At 33.6% G+C, this 25,889-nt stretch overlaps 1 protein-coding gene across 5 annotated transcripts in view; it reads right to left on the minus strand.

Moving 5' to 3' along the window:
* Positions 1–4,726: 4,726 nt before the first annotated feature.
* Positions 4,727–25,889, minus strand: part of GPATCH2L (G-patch domain containing 2 like) — a 66,980-nt gene continuing 45,817 nt past the window's right edge. For 3 of the 5 annotated variants that reach the window (XM_012547975.3, XM_003756212.4, XM_023501954.2), the window contains exons 9-10: positions 14,597–14,691; positions 4,727–6,086 (exon numbers count right to left, since the gene is read on the minus strand). In XM_012547975.3, the coding sequence (XP_012403429.1) occupies positions 5,917–6,086; positions 14,597–14,691 (265 nt within the window). In that variant the 3' untranslated portion in view covers positions 4,727–5,916. Of the gene's footprint in view, positions 6,087–11,187; positions 11,562–14,596; positions 14,692–14,811; positions 14,883–25,889 lie in introns of those variants that run through there. The other 2 variants (XM_031952477.1, XM_031952478.1) reach the window with 2 other exon arrangements.

The following is a 25,889-nucleotide window of genomic DNA, read 5'->3' on the forward strand; positions in this document are numbered from 1 at the left end:
TGGGGGGAGGAAATGGGGGAAGGAGGGGAAAAATTGGAACAAAAGGTTTGGCAATTGTCAATGCAGTAAAATTACCCATGCATATAACTTGTAAATAAAACGCTATAATTAAAAAAAAAAAAAAAAAAAAAAAAAAGACGACAACTTTTGGTTCTTCATCCACTGCATAAATCTTGGCTAAATTTTAAAATACTAAAGTACAAAAGATTAATATCTAAAAGTTGATTACCATGCTTATTCTAACAGATTACTAATTACATATTTATGCACTGTGACATTTTGCTACCCAAATAAATGCTTTACTAATATCAGAGGAGCACCCTTTACTCCTCAGCCTGGTATTTAAGGTTTACTAATCTAGCTAATTTGGGGCTATACAAATCTGTCTGCTACTTATACCTTTGGCTGAAATAATTCACTCTATTCCCCTATTTTCAGAGTATTCCCAGCTACTCCCTAACCTTGGTCATCCTCTTCAAACTTTGAATTCACACAGGTTAGGGTCCATCTCAACTGAGCTGATGGGAGATCCTTCCCTTTATATTTCTTACATCATTTTATCTATATGCCTTTATGTTTGTTTTGCTCTTATATCATGGCTATCTAGAAATGTTTTAATCTGATAAGACTTCAAAATTCTTTAAGGGCAGGGGTCACACTGCTTTTTATTTCATTATATGCCTAACAGATGTTTATTAAACTGAAACCTCATCATAGCAGCAAATGGAAATAGCATTTCAAATCATGATTTGATCTATACATACTTAAAAAATCCTGGAATCATTCATCTAACATCAACACATATTGGGATTTTTAGTACAGTAAAAAATTCCCATATATCAACTAAGTCAATTGAAACTATTGGGAAAAGTGTAATAATCTATTTTGCTATACCTCTTTTAATCTAGACATGATAAGGATATCATTTTCTTCATATCTTTATCTCATCTAGAAAGCAATTTCCAGAGGATCATTCTAATCCTTAACAAGTGAGGGAAAAAAGCAACAAAGGAAATCTGATATATTATCATAGTTTTTACCAAGGTTAATAAGTCCATTAATTAAAATTATAGAATTGATGTTGAGCAAAACAAGCAGAACCAGGAATACAATATACACAGTTAATAGCAAAAATGTGTGATGATCAGCTATGAAAGACTTGGTTTTTCTCAGTGGCTCAGTGATCCAAGGCAATCCCAATAAATTTTGGATGGAAAACACCATCTGCATCCAGAAAAAGAACTTTGGAGATTGAATGTAAATCAACACATGTTGTGTTCAATTACTTTTTTTTTTTTTTTTTTTTGCTCTCCCATGGTTTTTCCCCTCTTTTAACTTTTCTCTCCCAACATGATTCATAAAGCAATGTGTACTAAAAATTAATTTTAAAAAATTAAGTATAGAAATACCACAGTGTTCTAGGTAACATCTAGAATTAGTTAAATTTTATTGGTTAGGCCTCTACCCTTGAAAATATGCCTTCCTCTTAAGGCACATTTTCAGATTCTTATTCTTCAAAATACTGGTAATTCTCGACTTCCAAAATAATAATCTCATCAGTTGTCTATTAGAAACTTGAGGGGATTTTTTTCTTTCTTTTTGGAAAAAGACAATCCTTGATATTTCTCACCTTTGTTCACTTTTCTTCTATGTTTTTCATTGACTTGACTTTTATGTGTTATGAACTCCATATAATTTGTTTCATTAGGGGTTGAGAGTTAACCCCTATTCATCTAATCCCTGATGTCCTCTCTCTACCCTCCCACATTGCTACTGTTTTATAAAGGAATGAGGAATCATGCTAAGTCGGTTTTGCTTCTACAACAAAGTATCTCTGGGTCAGTAACTACCAGAGTGGGGAGAAAAGACATATTTGTAGTAAAAAGCCCTTTTATAATCTCCCAAAATTCCAAAATCCAAAAAAATTAGTCCTCAATGACTTGAAGGTTTACTGATAGCAACATTAAATTGTTTCCTCTGTTTCACCTAATTCCTATAGGGTCACATAATCTTAGATTGAAAGGAACTTTTGAGGTCATCTAGTGCATGAATCCCATCCTTGCCCCCAAACTCATACTTACACACACATTCTCAGAATCACAGAATTTGTTTCCTTGCTTTTTCCAATGACAGAAAATGTGTCACCTCATAAGGCAGCTCATTCCCTGAGATAATATCATCAAAACTATATCCACCCTACCCTTATCATAGGTCTGACAAGATACACTAAATAATGATATAAAAGAGGATGGAACTATTAAATCTCTTCTTTTTTTAAAAATTCAGCTTTTACCCCTAAAAGTACTGACTGGATATGTCTATTCCTGAGAACAAAGATTGGACAAACCAAAATGCAGAAAGGATCTAAATAAAATTATTTTATGCTTGAAACAATTTTCTGGAAAACAGGAAGCATTAAAATTATGGCCATATCATTTGCATGATCCATTTGTCTAGTTTTTAACAGTCTTGGTTAGTTCTCCATCTCTGTGATCACTACATATATCTTTCTATCTTCATTCTTTAACTTTTGGAATCTGTTCTCTCATCTACAAAATCCCCTTTTCTAATACGGATTCAGCTTTTATTCCCATACTGTAAAAACTATTAGTTCACTGGCTTCAACAACATCTAACATTGAATACTAAATGCCTATATACACTCCTACTTTACTGTGACATTTTAGTTCTAGTTAATTGTAAGGCTTGGATGTGAAAGGGACCAAAAGCAGCAGGCATTCATTTTAGACTAGTGATTTCCCCACTAGAACAGCTTAGGTGCAGTCTATTTCACCTTCCAATAGAAGAATACTGATTATGACAATAATACATTTGATTTTAAGAAGCATTTAGATTTGAAAATTTAAGGCTGTCTGATATACTTCCTAGCTAAAACATTATTTAACATCTTTTTAAAAGGATAACATTTTTTCTTTTTACCTACATAATTGTGAGAATGGTTTTCTTAATGTTACAATAAAAAAATTCTTTAAAATGCTAGTTTTAAAAACTCCCTTTGAAGTCTTCAGTTAGATGTAAATCTGAAAGTAAAAGGTCCCAACAAAAGTACAATGTTCAAGATCCTTAATTAGGCTATAGAATGACAGTGTGTGCAGTCAGTTTGTATTTACCAGAATCTGAAATGAATATAAACTATGGGATTCAGCTTGAGTTATTTCTTTTGTGCAAATCATATTTACTAGGCTAAAGGTCTGGCTCAAGAAGCAGTGTCGCACATTTTTCTAAGAATTTGTTGATTATCTAATTTTAAAATATTGTGTTTTTCCCAAAATTCTTTGTAGGATATCTTGTGATTGATTTCTTAAAACCTTGATATAACAGAAAGGACAATGAATTAAAAAAAAAATACTCAGGAGTAATATCCTTTGGAAATCCATTTGTAAAGAATATGGAGAACAAAGCATCACAAAAAAGACATTTGGTCAATATTCATAATTCCTTAAGCATGCAAATACAGCACCTAAGTCAAGGAGCACAATTTGCATCTCCCCTCTCCCCCACCTTGTTGAAAAGCATTCCTGTGCTTAATAATCATTTTCCCAAGTACAAATTATTTTTCCATCTTATTGAGTACCACCTATCACAAGTACTCAAACGAGCAGACAAGAATATCCCAAAACCAAACATTTTGATATGCAGTCCTGGCACATCATTTTGTAAATTTGGCTCTCAATCTGCAAACTGGGCTGGTCAATGGGAAGCTATATTAACAAGGAATATAAGGCATTGGAAAGAAGGGAGAAAAACCCTATACATCATCCAAATAATACACTGAAAATTTGAGAGCAATCAGGATATAAGGTGCCTCTACATACTGGCAAGTACAAAGTAATCAGAGATATAAGAGAAAGAAGACCCCACCTCTCAATTCCTTGTCCCCTGCCTATACTGCAAAGTGGAGATTAATCAGACTACAATCAAAGACTATTTTGATCTAATGTCAAGATATGTGGACCAAGAATTTAAAAACTTGAAATATAATATTAGGTTGCTTAAGTGGCAAGTCACTTTAAAGTTTTGTGGCTCTCTATGCCTTACTGGGATATTGTTAAAGGTAAGTAAGTTGATACATAGTCTTTAACTTCCAGCCAAAAAGGGGTTATAATGGTCAACATAATTATTAACACCTCTGTTATCTAAGCCAATCCTTTTGCAAGTTAATCATAATGACACTGATAACCAATGGTTTTACTTAACCCTACAGTAGACAGACCACTTTGAAGTTTGTAAATCATCAGAGGCAGGATTCAAACACAGCTGTTCCCAATTCCAAGTCCAGTACTCTTATCAGCTACACATCTGCCCACGTGAGCCAGTGGGTTTGGTACAAGGAAAAATAATATTCTATGGCCACAAATCCATCACTGATTAAATATATCATAGTTAACAAAAAGGCCATAAGCCAGTACTACTACTATGGAAACACAAAGAGTATGCTCCCTCTTAAAAGTGAGTCAGATGCATCATCTACTTCATCTTTGTATCTGAACACAATGGACAACACATACTTCTATGGAGAACAAAAGAAAACAGCTGAGCCCTGAACCCTTCTCAAATATATGATTTGAAAATGAATATGATTTGAAAAGGGAAAGCAGTTAGGGAGTTCCTTAATTTTAATCTATTACTAGAAAAGCTTCTGAGCTTCAGGAAATGGGAGCACTTATCTCCAACATCTACTGTAGTATAGAAAATGATCAAAGATGTGTGAGAATCCCTATAGAATTTACTGTGTACAGTATGCATGTAAAAAATCAATTTACTGACTTTTCATTCTTTTACAGTTTCCTCTTACATGTTTCACAGTATAAAGTACTCAAAGTGAGCACCTTTACATTAAGCCCCTTAAAACATGTGGTCTAATACTACTATAGGAAATGGCAGCCTCCCTTTAGCATTTCCCATTAGCTATATATCCCTCATATTGATAGCATCGCAACTAACCTCAGGTATGACCAGAGGTCTTCACAATGCTTTAAGAATGAAGGGAGACAATGGAAATTTTTATCAAAAAAACAGATGACCCAAAAGAGTTATTATAGCAACAGATAAGCTTAAAATTATTGACCTGAAAGATCAATAACTCACATGATAAAAGGACTGCTTAAGGAAGGCTTTGACTTGGGAAATGCAATTTTTAAAAATATTTTTACTAGATACCTTAGAGCTTATTTTCACCTAAATTATCTTCATTATGCCAATTTGAATGTGTTTAATGGGATTTCTTGCTCAAGAAAAGAATACAGGAGAAAAGGCAATGATTAGTATAATCATGAGCAATGTTAAGATATCTACTAGATAAACTTTTTCTGAGGCCCAAGTTACTAGCCCATGTTTCTCCTAAGATCCAGCATGATTGATGGAGTCTTGCTGTACTGAAACCACCAAAATACAAAATTTCAAAGCCCCAGACTTGAAATCAGTCTCATGTTTTAGTGTCCTACCTCCTGGTCAATTTCATGCTAGTCAAACTCAGTTCTCACACTTGCCTGGAGCTAGCTGAAAGTCAGCTTTTCTTCAAAGGACATTGGCAGCACTGCCACAAAATAAGATGCAAAAGCAATCACCAGTTTCACAACAACAAAGACAGACATCTGCAAAAAAGCAACAGCTCTGTAAAAGTAGCTGTAGATAGATGTTGGGACAGCAGTGACAGATAAACATAATAAATACAGCATAGCAAGAATTTTTTTCAACTGCCCCAACATGTTAATACTTTTAAAAAAATGAATCATAAGCATGATTTTCCAATAAAGAGATCAAGTTGCTGTGATTGAAGATAAGTGCGCTGAAAATGACGATAGGTATTGCCAAATAAGACAGCTGGGACAGTATAGTCCAAAGTCTAAAATGTTTTTAACAAATCCAGCCAATATTTGGTGAGCAAAACACTTCTCTAGCTGCATCCAGAGCTTTTTTCCTGCGGCATTTTAAAAAAGGTCACTGTAGCTGGCCCTGTGGTTTTCTCTGCTGCATAGGTCCGGACTGACCACTCAGAATTCGGAGATTTCTGAGTCTGAGATGATGGTGGGATTGCTTCTACTTCGTCCATGTGAACAGGTAAAGCTGTTGGAATAAAAATAAGAAGAAGCAAGGGGAAGGGGAAAAGACAAGAGAAGGGAAACAGAGGTAGGAAAAGGGAAAAAAATGTTCAAATTAAAATAACAAACTTTCAGAGAAAAAACAATTCCACTAATCCCCAGAAACCTCAATATTTTAAAAGGGCAGACAATATAAATCTATACTTGTTTATTTTATTTGCTTAACATTAACAGAAAGGAAAGATTATGTACTTTGTTATGTACCTAACTTTCAATTAGGTACTCATAAAACAGTTCCATCTAAACTAAGTTAACATGCACTTTAGTGAATAAATTTAGCTGTGGGAATTACTAATGTGAATTTCTAATATTTTTATCCTAACATCATTAATATAAAAAAGGGAGGGCAAAAAAAAGTTAGAACATTAGCATCCAAACAACAGTTCAGATCAAGTTACCCATTAATATATAATAGGCAATACACTCCATAAAGTAAAATTTGGAATGAAAGCAAACTAATAGGAAAGAATGGGATTACTTTTACCTCGTTAAAAGACAATCCCATTCTTTTACAGGTATTGTGGCCTATAGAAAAGAGCAAAACTTTTTAAACTGTAGTTAGTGAACCCCATCTGGGATCATGTAAATAAATATGGGGTCATGACATGATTTATTATCAGTAAATGTTTGATTTGTATACCTATTTTATATACCTATGTACCTGGGGTCATGTAAAAATTTCTGAGGTGAAAAAGTCACAACTGGAAAATGTTTAAGAAGCCCCATGATAAAGTACCAATTTTGAAGTCAGGAAGACCTTGATTTAAAAGTTATATATAGTGTAAAACATGCCTAATTTGCTTAATTTGCCTCCAGGAAACTCTCTAAAATTAAGATAAGTTGTTGATCTACATTAATAATTTCCATACTAATGAATAAGGATCACATAGGTCTAGACCAAAAAATTAAAATTAAAAAAAAAAAGAACAAAAATCTGTGATTCAAAACTTAACAAAATGCAACTGATGGGAAGTAGAAGGAAAGTTAACCTTCTACATAGTATCTTAAGGATTAAGAATGTATTCTATATCTTAAAGATAAGAATATTTAAATCCATTTGGACTATCTCATCATAGTGATTATATCTAGAAAAATCTGCTGTCCTAAGCCCACTGAAGTTACTTTTGTTTTTTTAATAATTTAGCCTGAAATCTACATTTCAAAATTAGAGATCTACTATTTAGAAAAAGATACTTGAACATCTATCTTTGAAACAGACAAGGGCTATTATACTTAAAATAAATTCAACTCAAGAAACCACCAACAGTAAGAACATAATTCAATAAGATTTGCTAAACATTTTACAAATATCGCTCTCACTGATTCTCATAAACAATCCTGTGAGGTGGGTATTGTGTTATAATTATCTCCATTTTATAAATATGGAAAAGAGGTTTTGAGAAATTAAGTAACTTGCCCATCGTAAAGTAGCTAATAAGCATCTAAGCACTTCAATCCAGATTTTTTAACTCTTGAGTTCAATACTTTATCTTCCATGCAATATATGGGTTCATTTAAAACAGAGTTGATGTATATTGTATATTCTTAATCCTAGTATGTTCTTATAATATAATAAATATATAAATATATAATAATATAATATAATAAGTATCCTACAAAATAGAAGGAAAAGACAACTTTTAGTTAAAGATGTAATTGAATCAAGAACAACTAAGCCAGAACTTAAAGAAGGTATTAAGTGTAGTCATGGGGGGTCAGCCTGAATAAATGCACAGAAAAAGGAGTTCATAAATAGGAATGGAGAAAGATAACACTAGAAAGTAAGTTTGAAGGCAGATAGTCACGAACTTTAAACTGCCAAATTATGAAGTCTGTGTCTGAACCTACAGACAATTGGGAGCCACTGAAATTTTCTGAGTACAAAGATCAAATTTATATGGCAGTTGCAAGAATGATAGATGGGAAAAAAGGAGACTATAATCTGAGAGATCAGTTAAGGAGCTATTATAATATAGACTAGGCAAGAGTTGGGGTAAGAGCTTGAGCCTATTATATTGAAAATGGGGAAGAAAGGAAAAATTTAAGATATTGCATGGGTAGAATTTATAGATATGAGAACTCACTGAGGAAGAAGAAAATAAACAAAGATGATGCTACAGTTTGCAGAGTCCTAGTGACCCAGAAGACAGTGGTATCCTTAAAGAACAGGGAAGCTGGAAAGAAAGGCAGTTTAAAGTGGAAAAAGATGAATTTATTTTCTGTAAAGACTAATTCTGAGGTGCCAATGGGCTATTCAGATAAAGATGTCCTAGCAATTAAGAATATTGAAGCTCAAGTGAGAAAATCAGGCTGGACATAAATTTGAGAAACAGCTGCATTTAAATAAACAATACCTCCAGATTCCTGCTCCAATGCCTTTATGAAACCCTAACAATCTCTCCAAACCTCATTTCTTCATGGGTTAAGATGGGGACAATAATTTTATTTACCTGCTTCACAAGGGTTGTTGAGGATCAAATAAAAGGATCACAAAAAGTGTTTTATAAACTTTAAAACACCACAGAAATTAACAGTATCTGCTGAGAGGTGAAAAATGAAATCATAGAAGTGGACGAGGTTGATAATAAAGATTAAGGGCAAGGACAAAGAGTTGGGGGAACCCATGCTTTGGGATTGGGGATAACGGTTAAAAGATGAATTACTATCTAAGAAAGAACAAACAGGTAGGAAGAAAATAAGGGAGAAAATATGTTCAGAAAATAATAACAACAGTTAGGGCACAGAGAACTCTCAAAGGAGCAATGAGTGAAGGGATCAACAATGTCAAAATACTATATGAAAAGGTCAAGGAAAATAACTAAGAAAATGCCACCATGAAGTCATCGGAGAAAAGCTACTCCAACACAGTTAAGAAAAATGGTTTCCCTTTATGAAGAGTAAACTGGCAAAGATGATAAAAGATGATGATAATGTTGGTAGGATTGTGGAAGGACACATAAGCTAATATGCTGTCAGTAGAGCCGTATCTGAATTGGGCTAAATATTCTGGACCATTCAAATGTCTATACATTCTAATACAAAGATCTCCCTAGTAGGCAAATACCAGAGGGCTGTCAATAACAAAAAGAAAGGTCCCATATAGAACAAAATATTCAAAGCAGTACCCCTTTTGTAGTAGCAAAGAAATGGGAACAAAACAACACTATGAATTGGGTAAGAACTAAATATATTATAGCACACAAATGTAATGCAATATTACTATCCAGGAAGAAATGATAAATATGAAGAATACAGAAAAGCACTCATCATATGGATTAAAGTAGAGTGAAGTAAAAAAAAAAAATCAGACAATAAATATGCACAATGGGTACTTCAATGTAAACAGAATTTTTTTTTAAAAAAAGGAACATAAAATGAACAAAAAAGAACTTTTAATTTTAGCAAGCATCTCCTAGAAACAAAATGAAAATCTATAAATTTTGGTTTTTTGATAGAGGGAGATTCTGGGCATGGAACATGTCAAATTTAGTTGATATGTGGAGTCAATTTTTCTAGTTTTTTTTTTTTTTATCTTCTTCATTCTTTGTTCCAAAGGATAGTTTAACTGTGTAGGAAAAGGGAGAGGTGCATACTCAGGAAATAAAAGAAATATAAAAATAAAAATATTTGTAATAATTAGAGATTCATTTTTAAAATGTCATTGGTGACCTTAATTATTGTTCAGTTGTTTTAATCGTGTCCTCTTTTTGGGGTTTTCTTGGCAAAGATACTGGAATGGCTTGCCATTTTCTGCTCTAAAATTTATTTGATTTACAGATGAGGAAATCAAAGCAAAGAGCATTAAGTCACTTTCTAACAGTCAAACAGTCAATAAATGTCTGAGACCAGACTTGAACCTAGGAAGATGAGCATTCCTGAATACAGACCCAGCATTCTATTTATTAAACCACTTAGTTGAACCTTGGTGACAGTTATAAAGATAGAATGGAAGAAACAAAACCACATTGGCAAAAGTCTGAGGAAAGAGTAAGTAATGGTAAGTTGGTAGAAATATAGATTACTCCCAGGAGGAAGTTCAGTAGTATTTGGAGAAAAAGCAGAAAGCTAGCTTGAGGAGTTAGCAAAATCAAAGGAAGATTTTTTTTCTTTAGGAAGATGTTAACATTTTCCACAAAGAGTTAAAAGAGCCAATAGTGAGAGATCAAAGATGAGGAACAGAAAGTAAAATGATTCATGAAGCAAGGTATAAGAGGGAGTGAACAGAGATGATATCAAAGGCACAAATGAGGATTAGTCTTGAAATGGAAGAGAAAGACCTCATCTGCTAATACAAGTGAAAGGAGGTGAAGATTGCTGAACACATAGTAAGGTTTTTTTTTGTTGTTGTTGTAAAATAATGGAAATGAAGTAGCTCAAGATAATTACCTTGGCCTTGTAGAAGAGGTGATTTGCTTAAAGTGGGGTAGGAAAATAGAAGGAAAAGGTAAAGTTGATGAAAAATAAGGTTTCTAACAATTAATGTGTGAAATATAAGAATCAATAATAAAACTGCTATGCTCTGGATAAGGGCCAAATTAAGATAAGACAGCAATATCTGCAGTGGACCCAAATTAACAAAGATTTCATGACTTTCTCTAGCAGCAAAAATCACACCATCTCAAGAAAGTAAAGTAGTATTTTCATCTGGATTCTTATTTGTTTGGTTGGGATTTTTTTTGGCTAGTTAGAAAATATCCCAACTTCTTTTATCTATTAACTGTAGTTTTGCTATACAATTCCAATTGTTACTTATAAATTTGTAACTTTCCCTAGATGGTAGGTAAATCTAGGTGTAGTTCTGTATGCAGATCACTTGAATCACATGGGAAGCAAAAGTCTTTTCAAGTGAGATGACTTATAGGAAAGGAAATAACTACTTTCTCAATGATTCTATGAACAGATATTTTCCATGATCTCTCATTTCTGCCACTTTAAAAAAAGGTACATAAAGCTTCCCAACTCATTTCTATTCTTTATTTACTACCCCTTTATTAACATCTTTAAATTCAGTCAATTTCAACTCAAAACTTTATACAGACAGGGGAGGGGAGGGGAAAACAGGGAAAGATTTGTGGCTGCATGTTTAAGAAAGAAGCTGAATTCATCACAATGACAGGGGAGAGTGTTGGCAGAGATCTGAGCTATTTATTCTTTTAGGAAAATCCTATAAAGAATGACACGAGGAAGCTTCTATCTGCAGTCTTGTTCATCACACTGGTGAAGAGTCCGATAACAGATGTATGCAGTAGCGTGATTTAGTGCCGGGAGCTGGCCCCTGATGTGTATTAATACAGCGGCATAGCGGAACGCACCTCTCTTCATCACTCATTTCTATAAAAGAGGTGGAATCTGAGATGGCCCGATGTTAGGCAGAGCAAGCCCATTTGTTCTACTGACTGATGGTGCAGGCTTGGGCTGTGTCCTTCACCTCTATGGGGTACTTGGGTTGCAAAAAAAAAAAAAAAAGAAAGAAAGAAAAGAAAAGAAAAGGGAAAAAATTTTCACTGAAGCAAGGCCTGGTCAACAAGTGAGACATGAGTAGTTAAGATTCCAAAAAAGAAAAGATTTAAAAGTATATCTCATTTAATTTCTCTTTGTTTGGGTATTCCTCATCTAAGACAGAATTTTTAAAACTCTTCCCAACCATTCTTCTCCTGCAAAGGATAAAATGCTAAAAATAGAAAAGATAGACCAAAAAAAAAAAAAAAAAAAAGAATGAAATCACAACGAAAATTAGAGAAGAGATGTTGTAAGGCACTAGTTGCTTCAGGAATAGATGAGAATATATAGATGATCATCTGGGGAACTAGACAAATACTACTAACTTGTTGGAATCCTAGTGTCAACTCAACTTGAAATAGGTATGAAACAAGATGTACATAAATCCATCAATATGGGAGGCATTACACATAGTTATATAAGCATATAGCAATATAACACTAACTCTGTTAGTCCTTTGATAAATAAAGACCCTTCAGTTGGCCAAATAGGGAACACTTTTAATAGTCAATTAAAATACAACAGAATAGTAACAGGCAAATTTCTGAGTATGAAAAGCTTTAAGATGGAAAGTCATTTATATAAGAAAGAGAGACAGAGAGAGAGAGAGAGAGAGAGAGAGACAGAAACAGAGACAGAGAACTGGAGACAAAGACTCAGAGAGGGAAAACCATAATTTTTTTTGAGGCCTACCCTCTTCCTAGCTACCTAGCCACTCTGTAACTTCATTTGTGAATCCTTTTTTTAAGGTCTTCAGACAAGACTAGTAACTATATATTTCATTTAATATTACTAAAAAAGGATCCCAAATACTTTTAATTTTGATACTCCTTTATTTTTAAATCCTATAAGTGGAACATTTGTGATTAATACTGAAATCTGGACAGTGAATCAATCCAATCCAGTCTAATCCAATACACATTTGTTAATAGATTATGTGCATCCTTAACAGGACTAAAATGACATTCAGGATTATTTTTTGAGAATAGCCCTTATTTTCTAATTTTTTTTTCTCCTGATTCTCAAATTTCCATTAGGGAATTTTCTGACAGACAAGATATTACACTTCTTTTGTTAGTGAATTTTCATTATAAATACTTCAAGGAACCATGAATTCAATGGAAAGAATACTTGTTTGACCAGTGTAAATTAAATATCCTTTATGCGTTTGGAGGTCTTTATAAGTTTTTCAAAGACCTGCTGTCAAACTTATAAGAGATAAGATATCCCAAGATCTCCCTACCCTCTGCATGCTGTTCTGCATTAGACTTACCACCTCTAAATTCATCACCATGCTGCTAACTCAAGCCTTGACTAATACCACCACTTCTCTGAGCCTCCTTTCGCCCCCAACTGCAGAATGTAGTAACAAATTCTTCCCAATGCTATCTATCCTTTAAAGAGGGCAGAAATTGGAATTTTGGCTTCACTTGACTCTGCATCAGTTGTTCTGCCTGGTTTCAAATGCACAGAGCACGATACCTCCATCTGGTAGCCACCGGTGCCTCATTTCCCCTCTCCCCTTAAACTTATATCCCTACTTTCCTGCTTTCTTTTGTGCTGTCTCCCTCCATTAAATCATAAACTCTTTGATGGCAGGGACTGTCTTTTTATTCCTGTTCCCAATGCTTAGCATTGTACCTGGCATATAGTTAATGCTTAATAAATGATTATTGGATTTATTGGATTGAATTGGTTCAAAGTCTAGATTCTTAACATTACTCACAAATGTTCCATTTTCAAGATTTAAAAAAAAATGACACTCCTTTATCCAATCATGGTCTATCATTTCATCTCTTTCTATGCCAAACCCCTCATAAACCTATCATTCATTCTTAGAGACCTCTAATAATGCTAACCCCCCCCCCCCCCCCCCCCCCCAGTATTTTCTCTGGCTATTACACTACTTTGACTTTAATTTTCTTAATTACAGAACCTCAACCCTATAATTAACCAGTTCAATACCATACTATCTTCTATTCTCAAATCTCTTGACTTACTCATCTGTCATTTACAATTCATGCTTTGTAACACCAACTCTGGATTATTCCCACTATCTACCTTCTCCCCTCCTCCTCATGTACTGTGGAACAGAGCTAAAGGAATTCATATAATCAAACTGACTGAATCCATTACAAATGTAAGTTTTCTAATTTCAAATGGGTCATCACTACTGTAAAAAATAACAATAACAATTTACTCTCCCAAATTGATTTCCTCTGCCACTTCCAAAAGAGGCTTTTACATACACCTTCAACTTACCTTCCACTTAACTGAGGAATTTGTCTTATACTTTATAGAGAAAATTGAGGTCATTTACTCCCTCTTCTTCCCTTCTTTTTTCTTCATCTCAAAATCCCTTTATCTTCCTTTTTTCTCCAAAACGATGACCTTTCTCATAAGATCAATCCTTTTATATGAATCCTTGATGTATATCTACTCTTATCTTCTCCTTTATCCCAAATTAGCTTGTATTTGCTCTGCATATACTTATAAAATGTACATGTTTTCTCCCCCTGATAAAATGTAAGCTCGTTGTGGATGTAGGTTATTCCCCTGTAATCTCTGTATCCTCAGCACTTAAGTGCCACAGGGTAGGCAATAAATACTTGTTTATTGACTGATTCTCTAAATATTTTTGGTAAATTATTAGGTGCTAATATAAATGGAGGCTATTACTACCAGGTAGGTCTTATGACGGTTGACATTTTTATAAATCTATCAGCAGTTCCATAATTAAAACTTTCCCAGACTGGTAGGATCCGCCAAAGCTAATGCTCTACTGGCATAATCTTGGAGAAATCGGGGTCATTTCCAGGTCTAAATAAAGCATGTTGCACCTATTAAGCAAATAGTTTTCTTTGCTTAATGAACAGACCTTTAAGCTATCCCAATTGGTTAATCTCTCTACCACAGCACACATATTTTGTTTATTGCAGAGTACAGGGAGAAGACTTTGAATCAAATCCAATTTACCTGCAGTTGGGCTGGACAGAGATGCTGTGGTCATAGGTTTCCGTTTCCTCTTTATGTCCCTTGAACATGGTGGTCCCAAGTGTACATTTGCCTGTCTGCACATGAGAAAAAGAGATAAAGATACCAACTTATAACATGAGGAAAAAAAAGATAAAAACTCTATTAACTTACAAATTAAAGCAGTTCTTTTAATGAAATATATTTAGTTTACTTACACTGGAAGCTTAACACTTGCCCTCATCATGTCATTCTCTCCTCAAAAATCTTGAGTGATTCCTTATTATCTCTAGGATAAATAAGACAAACTCCTCAGACTGGCACTTAAAGGCCTCCTCGATCTGACTACCACCTTTCCCAATTTTTTTCATTTTATTCTTTCACACAAAATTCAGCCAATCCAGTCTATTAATTGCTCCCTAAACTCAGTACTTTATATTTAGAATGCACTCCCTTTTCAACTTTCTCTTAGGATCTCTAGCTTCCTTCAAGACTCAGGCTCAGGGTTCAGGTACCATCTCTCCTGTGTGAATCCTTCCTGATCTTCCCAAGCTGTTAGTGAGCTCTCTCTCCTTAAATTACTATGTATTTATTCATCTTTGTACAGGTCATATCCCCTCAGTAAAATATCTAAGTTTCTTTAGAATATTTTCATTTTCATATCTTTACTACCACCATCTGTCACAAAATTCCTTCCCCATAGTTGGTGCTTAATACATTCATATTGACTGATTAAACTGAATCATGGAACATAAAAAAATCTGCAGTCCTTCTACCAATTTAAATTAAATTTTTATCTAAAACCATTCAGAATTAAACAAAAATAGTCCATAACTTCACCAACAATATACAGCCATACTATCTTTACCATTTGACTTCAGAGCATCAATTATACAGTATTAATTTTGAAACACTATTGTACAAACATGATGATATCGGATATAAGAGCTAAAGAGTCAAATGTTCTAAAATCATTAGTGAAATATCTATTCTCAAGGAAACAAACATTGAAAAATTTAATTGTATAATGAACACAGGCATTTGCATAACACTTTATTAATAATCCATTTTAACCTTCCTATCTCTAACATGGATTTTTTTTTATCCTATTGAAGATCAGCAATAAATTTTATTTTGCTTTTAAGAAATTTTAAATTAAATTGAAAACATTAGTTACAATTAATCATGTCCAAATCAAAGAAAGGTGATTTGGTAAGCCACATTTGAAGTATTGTGCTCATTTTCAAGTACAACATTTAATTAAGGACAGTGACAATAAAAGGAAAGCAACCAGGATGGTGAAGTGACTAGAAACCATGACCTATAAAAGTAGATGAAACTAAAGCTATTTAGCCTAAAGACAGGAAGCCTAAGGGAGGAAAGGAAGGATAGTGGAAGATGATACCAGTCTTGAAGAATTTCAAAGGCTGCCATACAGAAAAAGATATTAAGATTTGCTCTGTTTGTCTGCGGAGAACAATGGGCAGAGACAGATTTCAGTTCAATAAAAGAAAACATTTCCTAATTAGTCGTGTTCAAAAATAGCTTTCCTTTGAAGGAAGCAATTTTCTCATCATTAGTGGTCTTAAGAGTGTCCACTGGATGAGCACTCATGGTTGGATACCCTAAATTTTACTTTTGTTTGGGTATACCTTAAACTAAGATCACTCCTCTGTGACTATTTAGCAAGTCTAATTTTGATAAAAAGTTCTAAATTCAATAATAATATCTCTGAACCTTCATTTAGGAAAATTTCTAATCTCTAGGCAGAGGAAATAGGGTGCTCTACTTTAATACTTTTAAACTTTAATATATCAATGCTTTTACACACTGACAGGGAAGTTGGAGGAAAAAGTCTTTCTTGGGATCTCCCTTTACTTAGGTACAGTGATAGGGAGTTTTCTGCAGTAAGACACTCATAGGGCTTCTCTTCTTAATATTTCTTCCCACCACAACCATAGCTTGATCTTACCTTCCTTTTTATCAACCAGAAGCTGGTGCATCTGAGCTGCAAGTTCTTTACAACTCATCTAAATGACCCTCCCTGCTTCCTCTACTTCCAGACACTTAGAATCTCTTATCTGGTTCTGAGAGAACTCCTCTCTTTTGTGCAAGTTATTTATTCAAGGAAGTTTACTGGTCTTGTTAACACTAGCCTTGACTGGCTGATTCAAATAAGCAATCTCACCTAACAAAGATTGTGATTGAACTTAATTTTTCATCTAAAATAAATTTTTAAAAGCTATAGTGGTAGAAACCACATAGATTTTAGGGATAATTATATTGTCCCTAAGTGAAAAACAAGGTAATTATTTTTAACAGTATTATAGAAAGAACCACAGAAATAATTTTGCTAAAAAATCCTCTGATCATGAATGTCAAGCAGGGCTTAAAAAGGAAGAGACTGTGTCCACCCAAGGTTATTTGCCATAACACACATAACATCCAAATAGATGGATTTTATACAAACAGCAAGGCCTTCCTCTAGTCAGATGGAAGAAGATGGAAGGAGATGTAAGCCAAGGCCAGAATCAAGGTCCCTTTTCCCCCAAGCAGTCCTTCTCAGAAGTATTGCCTGGAATGCTGCATTTTCTCTAAATTCTGGAATAAATTCAATTCTATTAATTAACTTGATAATTTACAGATGATTCCTGGTGCCTGAATGAGCTTCCTGATATCTAACTACATAAGAAACTCTAGTTCCAAGGATGTTTGCCATTTAAAGTCTATGACTTATGAAAAGGTGCTCTAAATCGTTATTGATCAGAGAAATGCAAATTAAGACAACTCTGAGATACCACTACACACCTCTCAGCTTGGCTAAGATGACAGGAAAAGATAATGACCAATGTTGGAGGGAATGTGGGAAAACTGGGACACTGATGCATTGTTGGTGAAATTGTGAATGCATCCCGCCATTCTGGAGAACAATTTGGAACTATGCTCAAAAAGTTATCAAACTGTGTATACATACCCTTTGATTCAGCAGTGTCACTACTGGGCTTATATCCCAAAGAGATCCTAAAGGAGGGAAAGGGACCCACATGTGCAAAAATGTTTGTGGCAGCCCTCTCTGTAGTGCCAAGAAACTGGAAATTAAATGGATGCCCATCAGTTGGGGAATGGTTGAATAAGTTATGGTATATGAATATTATGGAATATTATTGTCCTGTAAGAAATGACCAGCAGGATGATTTCAGAGAGGCCTGAAAAGACTTACATGAACTGATGCTGAGTGAAATAAGCAGGACCAGGAGATCATTACACATGGCAACAATAAGATTATACGATGATCAATTCTGATGGACATGGCTCTCTTCAGCAATGAATTTATTCAAACCAATTCCAATTGTTCAGTGATGAAGAGAGCCCTCTACACCCAGAGAGAGAACTATGGGAACTGAGTGTGGACCATAACATAACATTCTCACTCTTTCTGTTATTGTTTGTTTGCATTTTTGTTTTACTTCTTAGTTTTTTTTCTCTCTTTCTAGATCCCATTTTTCTTGTTCAGCAAGATAACTGTATAAATATGTATATATATATTGGATTTAACATATACTTTAATATATTTAACATATATTAGACTACCTGCCATATAGGGGAGGGGGTGGAGGGAAGGAGGGTAAAAGTTGGAACACAAGGTTTTGCAAGGGTCAATGTTGAAAGATTACCCATGAATATGTTTTGTAAATATAAAGCTATAATAAAAAAATAAAGTCTATGACTGAGAATGACTGAGCATTTAATTTAATAACTTTACCAAGTTGATCAATTCTACTCTGACCTATTAGAGGAAGAGGTTTTGTTGATTATAATTTACATTCATGCTTGCAATCTATATCTCAATAAAAAAACCTCAGAAAAGAATTTCTTAGTACAGTAAAATAATATTCCTCCAAAAATAATGGATGATCTTGCATAGACATGTAATTGCTTGGAAGGGTCATCAAGATTAGGTCTACTAAATGTGAATCCTTTCTACAACATATGCAGCAAATGCATACAGAATTTGTTTAAAGACCTCTAAGGAGGAAGAAGTACCAGGACCTCTAAAGGCTACCAATTCTGCCTTGGACAACTCTAAACCGTGCAGAACTTCTTTCTTATATTGAACCTTCAATTTCCCTCTTTACCTTCTAGTTTTGTCTGTTGGAACCAAGCAGAACAAGCCTGAGCCTTCTTCCATAGGGCAATCCTTCAAATCTTGAAGAGTTATCAAGTCCTTGTCTAAATGCTCCTGGTCCTTCAAAATAACTCACGTAGCATGACCTTTGGTCCTTCACTATCTGGGTGAAAGAATCCTCTACATTCTTTCCCAGCTTATCAATGTGCTTCCTAAAACATGGTGCCTAGAGCTGAAGACAGTACTCCAATGTCACAAGAATAGGCATCAACCAATCCTAGCGCTCTCATAATGCAAACTAGGATTGTTTTGCTTTGACATATCACTGACTCATATTGAACTTGCTACCACTCAACCCTTTTTATGAGTAATTGTTATTTAACTGTGCTATCTTTAACTGTGCTATCTCTATCTTATACTTATGAAGCTATTTTTTTTAATCCAAGTATAAACATTTACCTATATCTATTCCATCATATTTCATTTTAGATTTAGCTCAAAGTTCAATCCATCAAGTTCTGTTGAGATTCTGAATTAGTTATCCAAGTTATTAGCCATCCCTTCTAGCTTTGTCTCATCTGCAAATTTAATGAGCATGCTATTACCTAAGACAATGATAAAACTGTTGAACAGCAATACAGGATCAAGCTAAAACACCAAAGGCACTCCATTAGAAATTTCCTTCCAAGATGACACAGAAATATCAGAATTCTGTGGGTCCAGTCATTCATCCAATTTTGAATCCATTCATGCTAACTAATTCACATTTCTATATTCTTTTCGCATAAACAGCATGAAATAGACACTATCTTTATAGGACCATGCCAGGATGTTGCATTCATTCTGTCACCTATCTTTACTTTATTTTCTTTATACATCTATTTAAAAGGTAAGCTGGCTGTTGAGTACCCTGTGCATCCACATTTGTTTTTCCAGATGATTTCTGAATTCTCATCAGAATTTTTTTCTTTTTGTACTTTGAAATTTTTAATCTTAAAATCTCTCCAAGAGACAAAACCACAAAAAAGGAAAAAAGATAGGAATTAAGCTTAAGTTCTCCACAAAAACTTTTGGAACAATTTTAAACAATGCCTCAAAACAAATTCTGGAGTGGCAAGACCCCAAAAAAGAATAGGATAAAACAATTTTCAAGCCTGATAAAATTCAAAAGGTTAGCAAGAAGGGTCTATTGTAGTAAGGTTAAAAGTAGAATGCAGGTTGCACCCCACCAAACCAGCAGGAGGCCTTGGGGTCAACTCAGTAGCAGCAATGGCAGTTTCTAGACTTTTCAGCCCATAGATGGTAAGGGGTTCAGACAACTTATCAGAAGAAGATTGAAAGGGCCCCCTTTTGTTGACACTGAGGGCAACTCCCTATTGCACTGCCCAATTTGGATTTGATTCACAGTACTGGGTCTCAGTCTCAGAGCTTGTACCCAAAGGACCTTCCTCACAGTTCTAGGGCAGAAAAGAGTACTTGTAACTGCTCATAGTCCAAAGGAGTAATAAAAACAACTCTTCCTAGATCATAATCCCTTAGGAGAACTAAAAACTTACAGACCCTTAGAATTATTTCTGAAACAGCTGCACAAAAAAACCTGAAGCCTGGGACAGTGTCCCCTTCACTCCAGAGCTGCACAGAATTAAAAGTCAAGAAATGGGTTGAGGAAATGAGCAAAGAGAAGTAACTGACTGCAGAAAGTTAACTGGTGACAGGGAAGATCAAAACACAAACTCGGAAGAAGACAGCAAAATCAAAACTGCTACAACAAAAGCCTGAAAGAAAAGTATGAATGAAAGAACTTTTAAGGATTTTAAAAATCAACTAAAAGAAGCAAAAGAAAAATTGGAAAAGAGAAATGAGAGTGATACAAAAAAAATCATGAAAAATGAGTCAACAGCTTGATAAGGAGACATCAAAAGATACTGGAAAAAAATACACCTTAAGAAAACAGAATAAACCAAATGATAAGAAGAAAAAAAAAATAAGTGAAGAGAAAAATACCTTGAAAAGCACAATTGACTAAATGGAAAGAAAGATGCAAAAACTCGCTTTTAAAGAAAATAATTCCTTAAAATTTTTTAAAGAAAATAATTCCTTAAAATTTTTAAAGAAAATAATTCCTTAAAACTTAAAATTAGGCAAGTGAAAGCTAATGACTTTATGAGACATCAAGAAACAATAAAACAAAACCAAATAAATAAAAAAAATAGAAGACAATGTTAAATATCTCATTAGAAAAACTGACCTGAAAAATAGATCCAAGAGGGCTAATTTTAAAATTATTGGACTACCTGAAAGCCATGATAAAAAAAAGTCTAGATATCATCTTTCAAGAAATTGTCAAAGAAAACTGCCCTGATACTATAGAACCAGAGAGCAAAATAGAAATTGAAAGAGTTCATCAACCACCTCCTGAAAGAGATTACAAAATAATAATTCCCATAAATATTACAGTCAAATTCCACAGTATCCAGATCAAGGAGAAAATATAACAAGGAGCAAAAAGAAAATGAAATATCGTGGAGCCACAGTTAGGATAGCACAAGATTTAGCAGTACCTACATTAAAGGACTGGGGAGACACTAATGCACTATTGGTGAAATAATATACTGTTTCAATTATTCTGGAGAACAATTTGAAATATGGTAAAAGAGATATAAAATTATGTATACCCTTTAACCAATCAATATCACTAATGAGTTTATATCCCAAAGATATAAAAGATATAGAAAAACAAAAAAGAAAAGGACTTATTCACAAAAATATTCATAGCTCTCTTTTAGTAATAGCAAAGAAATGGAAATTGAAAGGATATCCATCAATTGGGGAATGACTAAATAAACTGTAGTATATAATTATAAAGGAATACTACTGTGCTATATAAGAAATAACAAGCAGGATATTTTCAGAGAAACCTGGAAAGACTTTTAATGAAAACTGAAATGAGCAGAACTAGAACAACATTGTATCCACTAACAGCAATATTATTATATGATGATCAATTGTGAATAACTTAGCTATTCTCCACAAGACAATGATCCAAGTAAACTATGAAGGAATTATAATGATAAATATTACCCACCTCCAAAGAATGAACTAGTAGTGTCTGAATGTAGATTTTCTTTTATTTTTCTTGGAATTTTTCTGTATTTTCTTTTATAACATGACTAATATGTTAATGTTTTACATGACTGTACATGTATAACCTATATCAAACTGCTTGCCTTATTAATGTGGGATGAGAGTTGAGGTAGAGAGGGAAGGTGAGAGAGCTTAGAACACAACAAAAATTTTTGTTAATGTTAATTAAAAATTATTTTTAATTGTAATTGGGGAAAAAATAATTTTTTTTTAAAAAGAAAAATCTCCCTAGTTCTCCTCAGCTAATTTCTCAAAATAAAATTTCATTCCATGAAATCCTAAAGAATTTCTTCGAAACCTTTAAAATTTGCTCTCTACACTACAAATTACCCTAATTCTCTCTCTGTCCCAAATTCCTAGGATAGTGTTATTTGACAACATTTATGAGTCTACATCACTATTGACTTTAATGATAATACTATCTCTGCAGAGTCTTATATCTACTATTTTAACTGTCTTTATTCTAGCCTTTACTGCATCATATTATTTTACTCGCAAATCTGGACAGAGGTCAAGATTCCCTTCTGCTTCTTCAAATCCTTTCTCTTCCTTATTTTATGTAAAGACTTTTGTGAAGTGACACTGTATTTCCTCTAACAACCTGAGGAACCTGCTTCATAATCACTTTTATCTCCTCTTCTAGTGTCAAAGCCAGGCTGCATTCTGAGCATATTGGACAGTTACATGGCCATAGACAGGATATTCTAAGCAGGTTAATATGTCTTCCCATTTGGAGTCCTAAAATCAAGAGTCTCATTCCTTTGTAAATCTTGCTAGTTACTCTTGCAGTTAATTATCATTATCTATGGGATAGTTATTTTTCTTTCTGCCTTTATTTTTTAAAACTCCCTGGTGTATATCCATTCCAGGATGATAGAAATCTTATCACCAACAAGATACTAGATATTGTATAGTATATAGTTCTTTTGGCTAGTTCTACTTTTTAAGGAGTAGCTCTCCCCCCCTTCAATAAAAGCAAGCTGAGTTCTTTCTAAGATTATATAGATAGCAGCAGTCCTTAAGATACACAAATCTTCTAATTTGTCAGCTGGCTTCTCTTTGCTTGTTTATGGGATTATATGTTTCTCTACAAAAGATTATCCTTTCACTAGTGACCTTAAATAATATTCCCAAGCAAAAAAATTAGGGAATGGGTAAAACAAAAAAGTAGTAATCTGCATTTTTTTCCAAACCCTTTTCTGATATTCCTGACTAGATCACTGCTTTTAAGAGTTAGTGAGACCAATCTGTTGAAGCATAAGTATATCTGGCTACTCTGAACAAAGAGAAAACTGGGAGGTGGAAGGTGGATGGGGGGAGGTGTAGAAAACTGCAATATTAACTCCTTCACAACTACTATTTTGCAAGAACTACTATTATGACAAAAAAATTGGCTCAAATAGATTCAAATAGTCACCCAAACAGTGTCACTGTTAGCTATTGGGGTAAAATAAGAGACTGAAGATATAAAAAAGGGACAAGTCAGAAAGTAAATTATCGCAAAAGGCTGAGAAAAATGCTTGAATTTTTCCATCTCTCCTTGGGCTTTTCCCTGATTTTCTTATTCTTTGGCTTCTATCCAGGACTAAGAAGCTAATAGTAGGCAAGGAAATTCCTAGAAAGATTATTTAACAATTTATACTGCCAGTATTAACAACATTCCATCCCTTAGAAGAGATCATCAAGGACTCTGAACATTGTGAATTTCTGAGACTTATCCAATTCCAGATTCAGTACCTGTTTGTTAGTTGGTAAATTACTCATATATTCAAATACTTACAATGACTACAGAGTTTATAGGTTGAAATCTAGCACTTGGTATTTTAAGGGTTATAGTAAGTCAGTAGTAAGAGTGGTAAGTAAGGAAAAGATTTGGGAACTAGGAAGGAAAGGTAAAAGGTTATATTTGTAAATTTTACCTGCTTAATAATATTGTTAAGCAAAGAATTTTTGTATTCAAAGTTTTTTCCACAATGTGGTTATTCTTCTATCTTAAAGACTTTATATTATGTAAAGATGCCATATACATTTAAAAATAAGAATACACTATATATAAATGTATAAAAATATACCTCTATGTGTATGATAGATATATAATATAATGATATAAGTGTATAGAAAAAGACAGTAGAGGAATAAAAACAATGAAAGAGGGAAACGAAAAGAAAATAAGGCTTGAATACTATGGATTGACAAAAATATGTATTTTAAGCTAACTTTAAACTTTTTAAAAGATAATAGCCTTATCACTGATGACATCAATGACTCAATATAAGTCATTAAAAAGTTATCAATACAATCTAGAGCGCAACTGATTCATTCAATTGCCATGTAAGTGTGAGACGTGCTAGACATTAGGAGATGATTGACATAAAAATTCACAATGACATATCACTAAACTTTACAAAGTGCATTCCCATAACATTCCTTGAGATAAGTCCAAATATTACTATCCCCATTTTGTAGAAGACATGAGGCTCAGAAAATTGTTGTCTCTTGTGTGTAACCACACAAGTTTATATGTCAGAACTAGAGCTTGACTCCTTCCATCAAACCAAAATTCTTCCCATTTATTATAAATATAATTGTGACATTAAATAATACTGAATAATCTAGAAATGCTTTTGTCCCAGAATAATTTCTGAATCCTAAAGCAAATCAAAGGAATAAAGGAATAAATAAAGATGAAGATCTTTTAAAATAGGACCTCATAATGAAAATGAATTTGGAAACTATTCCAAAATGAGATATATTGGCCCTTTAATTTTTATTTAATTTTCTTTGCATTTTAGAAACAGAGGATCATAGAGCTAGAGTTGGAAGAATATCAAGGAGCATCTAGCCCTTTTTGTAGATAAGGAAAGTGAGGTCCAATGGGATTAAAAAAGATTTATCTAAGTCACACAGTGCTAGACATTTGAACTCAGGTCCTTTAATTCATTTTAAGTTAGTGTTCTTTCCACCATGCCACCTAATCTCTGTTTCAGCTTCTACTCTTAGTGAGTGAAAAATTCAATTTAATTCCCCTTAAAATATTAAAGACTTACATAGACAAAGCACTGGGGATAAAGTTTTGTTTTGTTTTGTTTTGTTTTGTTTTTGGGGGGTTAAGCATACTCCCTGAACTCAAGGTGCTTTTTAACCATATAATAAGAAGGATGCGACATACATGCAAACAAGTATGAAAAAAGGTGAATAGGATAGGAATACAGGGTTAAGTCCAGACAAACTGTCCTAAGAAAATGTAAGGTAGAAATCACTTTTAGATGAGAAGAGATAGAAAGGAAATTGATGAAATTTGGGAAAAACCTATAGATCCTGCCAACGCTTATTTCATAGCTGAATAGACACATGAATTCCTCTCTGGAAGAAACTTCTTTAGCCAAATAATTTGCAAAGCAAAATTAGGTTACAAAAGCAATGAATAAAATTCCTCATTTCAAATAACTTTACACAAAGAGCAATAAACAAATCACAAGGCAATGTTGCAGATTATTAACAATTCACTGAAAACGTACACTCACACATAACACACACACACGTGTGTGTGCGCATACAATATTTATATCTTATATTCAATTCCAAGAAGCTGAAGAATTAGGTGTGCTATTAAAATTTCACTATTGTTTAGCAAAGTAGGCTATGATGAAAACTAAGACTAGATGGCTATGTCTCTGGGAGGGCAGTTATGTACTTTGGAAGAAAATATTTTGGACAAACATGCTTATTTATAGCAAAAAGTAACTGAAATGACTATTTTTTTTAGATTTAGGATAAGCATAGTCACTTCTAATGATAAAAAGCAGCTTATATTCACTATGCCAAGGTACCTGTAGCACTATATTGCCATTGTTTTAAAAAAGCCATTCATTTTGGAAAACTTCATTAAAAGGATTCATAGAAACGAAGTTTAATGTTCCCATGCTAAAAGATCTGTATTTATAGCCATTATTATGAATAAACTTGATGTTTCTGAGGACCACAATACACTGTTCTCTTTACTGATTTATTTTCAACATCAATTAA

Source organism: Sarcophilus harrisii, chromosome 2, assembly GCF_902635505.1.
Source record: "Sarcophilus harrisii chromosome 2, mSarHar1.11, whole genome shotgun sequence".
Classification (NCBI taxonomy): Eukaryota; Metazoa; Chordata; class Mammalia; order Dasyuromorphia; family Dasyuridae; genus Sarcophilus; species Sarcophilus harrisii.